This window comes from Euprymna scolopes, chromosome 8, assembly GCF_053919585.1.
Source record: "Euprymna scolopes isolate OS-2025 chromosome 8, ASM5391958v1, whole genome shotgun sequence".
Classification (NCBI taxonomy): Eukaryota; Metazoa; Mollusca; class Cephalopoda; order Sepiida; family Sepiolidae; genus Euprymna; species Euprymna scolopes.
The window spans coordinates 132,886,094-132,897,967 of NC_136489.1; the positions used below are offsets into that span (position 1 = coordinate 132,886,094).

General features: G+C 31.3%; 1 protein-coding gene across 3 annotated transcripts in view; it reads left to right on the top strand.

Annotated features, from left to right (window-relative positions):
• LOC145283778 (beta-1,4-galactosyltransferase 7-like) overlaps nucleotides 1-11,520 on the top strand; it is a 171,251-nt gene extending 159,731 nt beyond the window's left edge. For 2 of the 3 annotated variants that reach the window (XM_080132834.1, XM_080132835.1), the window contains exon 6: nucleotides 7,932-11,520. In XM_080132834.1, the coding sequence (XP_079988960.1) occupies nucleotides 7,932-8,117 (186 nt within the window). In that variant the 3' untranslated portion in view covers nucleotides 8,118-11,520. The remainder of the gene's footprint in view (nucleotides 1-7,931) is intronic. The other variant, XM_080132836.1, reaches the window with a different exon arrangement.
• The last annotated feature ends 354 nt before the right edge of the window (nucleotides 11,521-11,874 follow it).

The following is an 11,874-nucleotide window of genomic DNA, read 5'->3' on the forward strand; positions in this document are numbered from 1 at the left end:
AAATTCATAACAATCAGTTCATAAAAAAATTAAAAACAAAAAAAAAATAATATATATACAATCTGCAAATTTTAACATTTACAAAAAACAAAAACAAAAAAACAAACAGAAAGCAAAAGAAAAAAATAATGCTCCCATATTGCTCCCTATATTTTCTAAAATATACATATTAAACTCCATAATGAGATATTCATTAGTTTAGGAGATAATCCTGTACACACACATATATACCTAAAAAAATTGAACATCAAATATTTTTGTGTACATGTGTTTCAGAAATTTTTAATAATTTTCTCTTCAACACACAAATAATTTCCTTATTACTTTGGTACAATGTAATTGTGAAATTATTACAAACACATAAAACATAAAATACTCAACAAAGTCCAAAAAAATATATATATATATTTAAAAAAAAATCTTTTTTCCATTTTTATAGCTGGCTATAGGAATATAATAATTCCAGAGTATCAATATATATATATATGCATATATTTTTTGTTTATATAAAGATGAATTCCATCCTCAAAGTATGTACACAGTTCCACTTTATGATAAGTTCTATCAAATATTATATTTTAATGTTTAAGTTCTGGTGAAAAAAAATGGTAATTCAAATAGTTGGTAAGTTTCAACTTTAAAATACCCATGGAGGAAAAAATTACAAAAAGAACTCTTTTCATATTGCAGAATTCAGAATCATCCAATGATTTTCAAAAATCAACTGCCCATAAGTGTTAACTAATACAATAGTGAATCACTCCAGATTTTCTGATCTAATTCAATTTTCATATAACTATATTCATATATTTGATTCCAAAAGATTTCCATAAATTTTATATTTTACTGAGTTCCAATATATGAACTTTGATGGGTTTAAAATCATAATGTTTTTTAACTAAATTTCACCAGTTGTATCACAGAGATTTCAAACGCTTCATTAAAAAAAAAAATTATATGATTCAGGTGAGTTTTTTGTGTTCTTAAAATACAACAAATGTTAAAACATTTGATCCTGATTTTCTTGAACATACACACTTTCCAATTCTGTGTGGTAAATTCTGCTACATGGAATTGGAAAGTGTGAGTCATCTGGAATCAAGTTGCAAGGTTCTTTTGGGGTATGGCTACTACACAGCGAGACATGATGGAGTATGCATGTACCTCCACTGGACCATCTGTAAAAAATTAAAAAAATTAAAAATCCAATGTAGCAGAAAATCCTGGGAACATCAACATGAAAGAACAGTTGGAAATGATTTATATACCATACATTATGACCATATAATCCCTACAGACCAAATACCAAGATCTCATGTATGATATGAAACTAAACTGGGATATAAGAGAGATATCAATCATGCCAGTTATATTATAGGCACCACACGGCTTATGTAGAAGAACCTGATGTCCTACCAAACTAATATTCCTGGTGAACCAAGTGCAAAAGAGATCCAGACAATTGCACTTAAGGGAACAATGAGGATACTAAAAAGAGCTATCGGTTGGTTTCAATAAAAAGCAGGGCAATGTTGGCAGCTGGTTTGGCTGCTCCATACCCAGCGTTACAATCTTTAAAGGAAGAAAAAAACAAAAAAAAAACACACACACACATATATTATATAAAAGGAACTTTATGTGTGTATAAGTCCATTTGCTACGGACTTGAAAACGGCTGGGTCAATTTTTATGAAATTTTACACAAAGGTACTTGATGTGCCTGGCAGTGTTCTTAGATAGGGTTTGTATAAGAATGTCTTTGATAAGTATCGATAATCGAAATAATCCAATGAAAGAAGGAACAGGCGATTTTGACCAGAGTTAACACCTTACACAGCCTAACATCACAAGTGCATTTGAGAAGTTTTATTACCATACAAGCCAGAAGGCAGAACATAAAATCAACAATAGATTCTTTGATATGACAGGGGCAATGTTTGAAATGAATGTTTTGTTTAGAGCACAATTGAAGCATGATACTTGACTTTTGCATTTTAAACTTTAATTCAAGACATTATAAATTTTTCATAAAATCAACAATAGGTTTTCTATAGTGTAATGTAGATTACAATCTATTGTGGACTGTCGCTGCAGGAAGGCATCTGAAGCTTCCTCCTGGTGCACTTCGGTGAGTCTTTAACTAAACCATGCAATCAATCGATACTGATGAGCTGTGAAACAGCGAAACAGTACTGTATGTGGATGACTATAATGCTCCTCATCTTGAGTTAAGCATATTGAGAAGTGATACACGAATTACCATTAGCATATAAAGTGATGCTCTTTGTGTAAGCAAATCGAGCTTAGGTATTTCGGACGATGTCAAAACATTGTTAAACTTACAAATCGCACAGCAGCCGCCGAAAGCGTAATGGTTAGGAGCCTTGCCTGTCATACAGGTGGTCGGGTTTCAATCCTGGCTTGAGGTAGTTGCCTGTCTAGCCGCACTGATGAAAAAAATGTCGGGATTTGACAGGAGTCTTTTTTTTTTATAGTAGAGGAATACTCGCTGCAGGCAAAATAATTCCCTAAACAGTTTTGTATCCCTTTTACAAAGATTAGAATCAAGATATAATGATGCTAAACCTTATGTCTAGAATACTTATTTCAATTTTTAACTTTTGATTCTATAAAATGTTGATACTAGTGTGCATATTGTGAACTGGATTCTCATAAATCTCTGGTAGGGCTTGACCAGAAACTTATGCAAACTGCTGAAATATGCAGAGTATTGGTCAAGTTAATAAGCCAATCAGAATACAACAACAAATGCGATTAGTCTATAAGGAGTTGAACAAACTGCTTTTGATAAATTGTAAGAAAAGGAAAAAGCATCTTTTTCGATTATTAATTTTGAATCATGGAGAAGCACATGACAATTGATTTAACTATGCTGTACAAGTTAGTACAGATGCCAGAGCAAGTTGTAGAGTACTGTCAGCAGATAAAACTGATTGCATCTTAAATGAGATGCAGGGCATGGCCACAAAAAACAAAAAAATCTGAAGAAGAGAATGTTGAGCAGGTTTTGAATATACCATTAATTTGTATCTAATGAATATGGATCAAATTTAATGAAAATATGAAATATTTGAATTTTCAAAATGGAAAGTTGTGTCCATATTATGTCTTCTAAAATAAAAACCCGAAAATTACCTAAAGAAACTGAAATTCAGAGAATATTTGTTAATCAATATCTGATACTTATTAAAATTTCACAAAAATATGAATTATCTGAATTTTCATGCCCTTTTGAATAAAGTTAAATCAAACTAAGTATAGCCAACATTATCCATCCTTATACCTAGTGTTCTAAAATTCATAATGATCAGATAATTAGCTCTACAGGATTATGCATAAAAATATATAAGCATATAATAGTATAAAAATATATTCATGTTAAGTAATCTGCACAGAAACGTTTTTGTTTCAGGGTAAAATAGTATAATTATATTACTTTTTATGTTTATATACATGAAATAGTAAAATAAATGATATATGTATGGTTGACTACTTTTTAGATAAGGATGAGTTTGCAATGCCTGTTCAAAGGATTCAAAGTTGAATTTGACTTGCATAGGCACTACAACTCTATCCTTGACCAGGAGCAAAGTGTAGTATATGGTCTGATACTACATTTCAACTTTTCTGTCCTTGGTCAACAGAGGAGCAATCATAGACTTAAGCAATAATTTTTCCTCCCAATCCAGAGTTTCCTTTTTAGGAAGTTGGATATCACTCACATTAAACACTGACCATATGGGCTGGCAATGAAATAGGGACTCTCACTAACAATACACTGAAATCCAGAGATAAGTGGAGTGCTCAGTATATTTGACCCAATAAAGCAGTCTTTTTTTTTTTTTTTTTTTTTTTACACAGTGATCACCACTTATCAAGGCCCGGAAGCCACTCAGGGATAAGGGTTATTGCAAGTACATTACGTTAGTGTGGAGATTTGATGAAGTGTTTACTTAAGGGGGCGGTTCATTAGGAATTTGTTAACATTGGACTTGAAGACATCCAAGTTGTAGTCCGGAGGGAAGCAGGCAGACCTAACAGAGTTCCACAGGCGTGCAGTTCTAAGAAAGAAGCTTTGTTCATGGAATCCGCGTTTTGATTTAGGCACAGATATAGTGGGGGAAATTTTTCACAGTGGATTCAGCTAGACGGGTGTTTTTCGTGAAAGATTGGCGAGGGGGGACCAGAGATTGGAGTTCAGTCTATTTTGAAACTTAATTTTCAAAAGAGATGTCTTAACAAAGACCAAAGGTATTTCATTCTCAGTGAGCTTACTGTAGCCTCAGACTTTAGTTTGAGCATTTCTTTGTTCTGATGGAAATTGTGTGCTTGACTACCAGATGCAGTTTCATTGAGTGAGATGTAAGTTACGTAAATCAATTTAATGGCATGAACATTTTCTTTTCTTTTGAATAATATATGAGAAAAAAAGTATGTTTACACACACTCTTTGGTCTGGTACGTACTGCTCAGGTGGTTACATTAAATATATCAATGGTCTAAGAAATGTGTTTAAAATTATTGTAGCCTCCTTATCAAGTAAACACCCAGTCTAATATCTTGGCTTAAATACTCAAGGCATTTAGATAGGCATTTTACTGTATACTATAAAACCTGCCTTTGTTATCTATTAAGATATGATTCTGGATATGATTATAAATAGCATCTCATGGTGAGGTTTCGGTTTTGAAGTTTTGGGAGTGCAGACTTGCTCTTTATAAATTGTTTGGGATAAATTTGCTAATTGTTTTGGTATTCTTTTACTTGAGAATAATTTAAGGTATTTTGTAACAGTAACATTTAACTGATGCTTCCGTGTATTAGTTTTGGGTTTGAGAATGGACAATTAGAAAGCACCAGAATATTGGGAGATTGAACAGGCATTGCAAACTCATACGTATCTAAAAAGTATACATCATTTATTTTACTATTTCACGTATATACGCATATCTATATATTAATACGATAGCATGTGTGTTATTTTGTATTACATATACATCTTTTTTCTTCAGAGTGACTGTCATTTAATTGTGATGACCTTCCATTTCTTGTAATAAATAAATCATCTATGATATTTTTATAAATAATTTTACCAAGAATTCTTCATAAGTTCTGGTTTCGGTTATAGCTGATGAACCCAAGTCATGTGGATGGAGATATATATAATATAAAGCTGAATATGTGTGTGTGTGTGTGTCTGGTCACGAATAGGCTCCTATATGGTTGACTATTATAGAAAACTGATCATATGTAATGATAGAAGATGTATCAAGACACAGGAATGGGTATGTTTGATCTGGCATAATGATGATTCATTAAAATTGTGGAGTCTGCGTATGTGCCTGGTCCACAAAGTATGGAAATAAAAAATTAAAAAAAAAACGTTTACAAGTGTTTTTGATATGGATGTACATAAGAATACTTTGATAAGTATGTTTTAACTTAAATAGGGATAGTATAATAAAATTGTGGGGTCTGCGTTCGCGCCTGGCCTCCATACAATGGAAATAGGCACAAACTTTAATAAAGACTTTTCATATCTATCTGTGTAAGTATACTTTGATAATTATGTTTCAGTTTGAAGAAATATGGTATAATAAAATTATGGAGTGTTCGTTTGCGCCTGACCTCCATAGAATGGAAATATGTCACAAAGTTTAACAAGGTTTTTTATATAGATCCACAGAATATTGTGATAAGTGTTTCAGTGTGAACAGGTATGGTATAATAAATTATGGGATTTATCTATTTTATTTTTACTTTCATCATATTTTGCTTTGGTTTTGATACCCCCAAATTTGAAGCTATCTCTTTACAACCCTTCCTTTTCATAACCTATCATACTTTCATAAATTAGAGTCCATTTTCTGTAGGCTGTTTTTGAACCCAGTCAACGACGGGTACTTTTGCTAGTATATATATATATATATATATATATATATATATGTGTGTGTGTGTGTGTGTGTGTGTGTGTGTGTGTGTGTGTGTGTGTGTGTGTGTGTGTGTGTATTGAAATCACAATTTTATATAAGTATCAATAGAAAATTTACTCTATGATAATATATACAAAATCTGCATAAATTAAAATATCATATTTAAGTGTATTTTACAATCGGGCTACACCGGGTGTCCCTGCTAGTAAAAAGTAATATAATTATACTATTTTACCCTGGAGCAAAAACGTTTGTGTGCAGATTACTTAGCATGAATATATTTTTATACTACTATATGCTTGTATATTTTTATACTATTATATGCTTGTATATTTTTATACTATTATATGCTTGTATATTTTTATACTATTATATGCTTGTATATTTTTATGTACACGATTCACTCATGAGCTAATTATCTGATTATTATGAATTTTAGAACACTAGGTATAAGGACAGTTATGTGGGCTATATTTAGATTCGTGTCAGATTAAAAATTTCAGAAATCTTAGCTGTAACTCAGTGCTTCTTGAATATCTTGACGGTTGCGAGATGTAAGTTAGAGAATTGCATAAGCAGTGCATAGCAGGAAGGATCATAGCATATTCTGACTCTGTCTATGCAACAAAATTCATTAAAAAAAGTGGAAAATAAAAAAACTGACAGAACAATATGTGGTTGACACATTATTTTAACCACATCATGCTGCTCCGCATCTTCAAAAAAAGGACTCAGACTTAATTCAGATGGTTATATTGCATTGCTGTCAAGTTTGGGATAAGGTGGCTGTGAGAAATTCATGCAGGTGGCAGCAGAACGCGACTGTGTCAAACATCGGGGAAAACTCAGATGTGGCTGTCTGAAAACTTCCTCGAATTCACCAGTCGCAACAGGCAACCTCTAACTCGCCTGATTATATCCCCATAGACTATCATAGGTATGATGCAGGTGTGTAAAATACCAACCGTACCACCTGCAACATTAAGGAGTAGTTGGTTGCTAGGAGTAAACTGCTGTCTAGGTTTCTCTTGAAAGACCTCATGAAATTTGTATTCACAGAGTTAAGGTTCTGTCTGGAGACTTTGATTGAAACCCAGTGTAGCTTCTTTAAAGGAGTTACATGCAGAAAGAAAATCTAAAAGATTCATTTTGAATTTTGAGAATACGTTAATTAATGACCAAGATATGACATTTATTCTTTTCTAAAAACCTTGTATATGTTGGCTCTTATCCGGAGTCGTAATATTCTGGGTATGATCTTAAATTATGTCTCATACTGAGGCTCCAACTGAAAAGTTTTGCAGTGTTAATTCACCCCTTGGTTGCCAATACTCTCAGATCCACTCTGTCAGGATCCAATCTATGAATTAAGTAGAATCTTCTTTCGATGTGATGAAAATGCATATGGTAATATACATTGATATTTACATCATAGATAACTAGTTGAAATAGAAACCCTTTTACTAAAATGACTGCATTCAACAATGAATGACAAAAGGATGTCCTATAAAATAAACTGTGTCCATCACTTTATAATTCGTTTGTTTGACACTTAGCCCTCGGGATGTGCCTTTGTTTTTGTTAATTTTCCCCAGAAAATGTGTTCAATATAAATTTATGATGCTTTGGTATTGTTTTATTGAGCTAAAACATTATCTTAGAAGACTTGCAATAAAGCGATGGACGGTGAAAATTCCTTGAATATTAAAAAAATAACATAACCTTTTAAATATAACATGAATTTTGATGAAATTTTAGGATTTATCTCACCTTAATACAGTCCTTGGATGGTGTAATTTTCAGCTTTTTATAACTTATATTTACTGAAATATTGATTATTTTGTAATCTGCAATAAAGCGATGGACACAGTTTATAACCATTAAACATCAAACGTGTATCATTTGATGATATTTAACAAGTAAAATATCTTTGTCTGTTAATCATTTTTGCTTTTCCTATTTTTGCTTTTGTTTCAGGTTACAAGTCATCGTGATTATGAAACTGGTTTCCATACCTTGTCATACGAAATAGTTGCCAGGTACAACATGGTTATCGATGGTGCCCCCCTAACGGTCCTCAATGTTCAACTGCATTGCAACTACAGTAAAACACCCTGGTGTCTCCGTGAAGAAAACCAGCATAAAGCGAAACCTTTCCTTTAAACAAAAAGAAAATAGTAAACGCGCAATGGAGCTTCGTTTGATGGACATTGAAGATTATAAGCAGAGTGTGATAATAGATGAAGAAACGAAGCCAAGATTTTTTTTTTTTTTTTTTTAGATTTGTTTGTGGATAATAAACCTCTGCATGTGTTTGTACAGGAGGGCTGCTCCTGTTTCATATGGTATTTGTCCATTCCAAAGAAAACTAACAATTCTTTCTCCATCACAAGCAAGAAACAGTGTTTATTGGATGCACAAAACTGCTGAAGATTTTCTTGCTCACTTTAAAACAAGAAAAACAAAGAATCCTTAAAAAGATTTTGTTCTTTAATTTATCAGAGGCATGTGAGAAAAGTAACTCTCGTTTTTGGTTTTGGTGCACATAATCCATCATGTTTTGGTGCACATAATCCATCATGTTTTGGTGCACATAATCCATCATGTTTTGGTGCACATAATCCATCATGTTTTGGTGCACATAATCCATCATGTTTTGGTGCACATAATCCATCATGTTTTGGTGCACATAATCCATCATGTTTTGGTGCACATAATCCATCATGTTTTGGTGCACATAATCCATCATGTTTTGGTGCACATAATCCATCATGTTTGTTTGTGTCACTTTGAAGTACAAAAGTAATTTTGAAACCTTTACTTTGATGAATAGGTAGTAATTTCTGGCTTGAAATAAAATTTCAAAAGACAACATTCACGTATGCCTCGAAAACCAAAGGAAAATATCATTTTACTCAAATGCCTCTTGTGTACCAATGAATCAAAATAGATGAAATAATTATTTTCTTCCTCCAAATTATTGTACAGGTCTTTGTTTTTGACCCCCCCCCCTCCCAAGGTCACTTGAAATTGTTTTCACAAAACAAAACAAAATATTTTTTATACTTGTTGTTTAATACCAATTTTATAATAAAGATTTTGTATTGGAAAGTTCCTTGATTTAAAGAAAAATATGCCGCTGCTGTCAGGATTGTTTTGATAACAATCTTTAGGGATACTTTTGGGAATATTTGTCTTTATTTATTTGTTATCTGGTTAGTCTGAATGTTCATACAACGATTACATAACAAACTTTTGACATTTTTTGTACAATTATAAAAACATGTTTAATTTCATGAATAATACTCACCAATATCAAAGCATTTTCAGAGTTGTCATAATGAATTGCTAAGTTCTATTATTTCAATTATCTAAACTACTATTCTTATCTTGATCATTATAATTACAATGTTTTGTCTGGTGTAGCCTATGACCTTCTTCAGGATCAAAAATCTGAACAACCAGATCAGACTAGTGCTCTGAATTATCCAAATAATACAAATGATGAAATAATAATACATAAATTGTTAACTGTCATGCAAGATTTGTCCTAGAAACATTCGTTTATGAAAATCAGGCTTTTTTCTTTTTTTTTTTTTTTTGAAAAAGTTATAGAAAATTTTAATAATCTATAATCATCTCTTTTTTACACAATCTCCACATAATAATCTAAACCAGCAATAGTATTTCCATATGTATACTCCCAATTCTAGTCTTTTTTCACAGTTTCTTCAGTTACTAGTTTCTTGGTTTCTGTTTTTCTATCTCACATTTTTATTCTATTTCATTGTCACTACTGGTTTAGTATTATTAGCCTGGGCTCGTGTTCAGAACTGATAGATAACATTATATATGCTATTAAACTTGCAATGTTTTTTGAGTCTGTTCATATGCTAATAGAAACATGATTAGTTAACAAAAAAGGAATAGACAGAGTATACTTTACAATGTAAGCATCTGAATTTAAATCTCATGTAAGTTTAAAGTATGTTTATTTTTTTTAACTGGATGTGTGTTTAATAAATTTAAAGAAATTATTATAACATAACATGAAAAGAACACATTGTATAAATATTTTTTAAAACCCAAATGATCTGTTTTTTTAGACATGAAAGCTTTTTTGGTATTAGCTCAAAGCAAATTATTTATGCAGAAAAAGTTTATTTTTTGCCAATAAATAAAATACATATATACATTCATGATAGTTATTTTTTCATGCAAATATGAAGTACCATATTTTTTTCTTCAAAATTACAGGACTATTTTTCTTCATACTAACTATAAATTGACATATCAGGTATTTTATGAACACTGCTCAAGAAGCAGGTAGAATAGTAGACATAATTAAAATTATTTGGACTGCTATTCTCGTCTTATTTATTATCAATGTAACCTCTGACCAAATTCAATTAGAAAGTTCACAAGTTCAAAAAACTGCATCCCAAGATAGGGCACTTGTCCAGTTTTACCTCAATATTAAAAAAAATGATAATTCTATTTGTGTACATACTTTTTAGGTTAAAAAAAGTGTTATACACCAAAATTTATAAAATAAAATTTGTTGAGTAGACGATTTCTAGTCAGTATTATTATGATGACTGTTTGTTGAATTTGTTCCTTGGCCATTGACCTTAATGTAAGTAGAAAATGGTAGACATTTCATCATTAATGTGTTTTTCTTGCTTACAAGAATACTTGACGAATTTGTATGACTTTTAGTTTATTGTCTTCTTTAAGCCTAACCTGTAAATACATAAAATTTTTTGTGCCATCTTGTTTATTTTCTTTTTATGAGCGTTGTTGTTAAAGCGTTTAAGAAATTCAGCAGAAATGTTAACGTAACAACCAGGACGAGAATAATGGTTCAAATAAAAAAAACAAAAAACTATCAATCCTCGTGAACATAAAAAAAAACAATTGAAATAGTTATAGATTATTTTATCCTTTGTAATCAGAAAATGTTGACTTTTCAAAAATTATTTTAGAGTTAGTGTTTGCTAAAGTGTAAGGTAATTGAAACTGAGCAGACAGAATGAAGCTGATTTAGTCACTGAGTATTCAATGGAGGTGAATGTGTTGAATGGTATCATTTCGGTGCCTGTAGAATCAAGGAACTTTTAGATACCATGTTATTTTTAAAATTGTGTAATCGAAGATGACTTGATCAAACTCAAGAGAAGTTGCCAAAAATTGTAAATAAGATGTCTCTTACTCCAAATTCTTATTCTTTGTTTTTATCTCAAAGAAAATATTTTTCAATTTATTTCTGGCAGAATAACGTTTTTTAATTTTATATTTTTTCATTTGTTATTTCATTGATTTTTTTTTTTTTTTGGAGATGACAAACAAAACCCAAACAAAATCTCCTTCCATGATTTTTTTGATAAGTAAATCGACATTTGTTTCTTGTTTCTGTATTTTGATGTGAATCTCTTTGATGTCATTTTTCCAGGAAAAGAAGAATAAGAAAATCTATTTCCATAGTCATCAATTTTCATCACAGATTTTGAAAGTCAAACCAGAATCCAAGCCAAAAAGTTTTATTAAAGCAAATAAAACAAAATCATATTCTTGTTTTCCTTTTTCTTGCGTTTTCCTCTCTTTTATTTGAAAGGTATGATTCTAGTGATTTCATATTTGCATATTTCAAAGCAATAGAACCACAACGGTATACATTTTTTTTTTATGACTTGAATGCGAATCATAAATACTGGCTTAAATCTGATGAACTTGGAAAAAGATTAAATCTGAACATTATACGGAGACTAGCCTGGGTGTTTGGAGGTGTGTGTTGAACAAAAAAAAAAGAAAAAAGTAGTGACAGGCAGGCTCGAACCCGTACAGTGAAGGAGGAAAAGAACATGACCCCCCCCCCCCCAAAAAAAAACTGACGTTTTTGCTGTTGTGCCCATAACCAAAC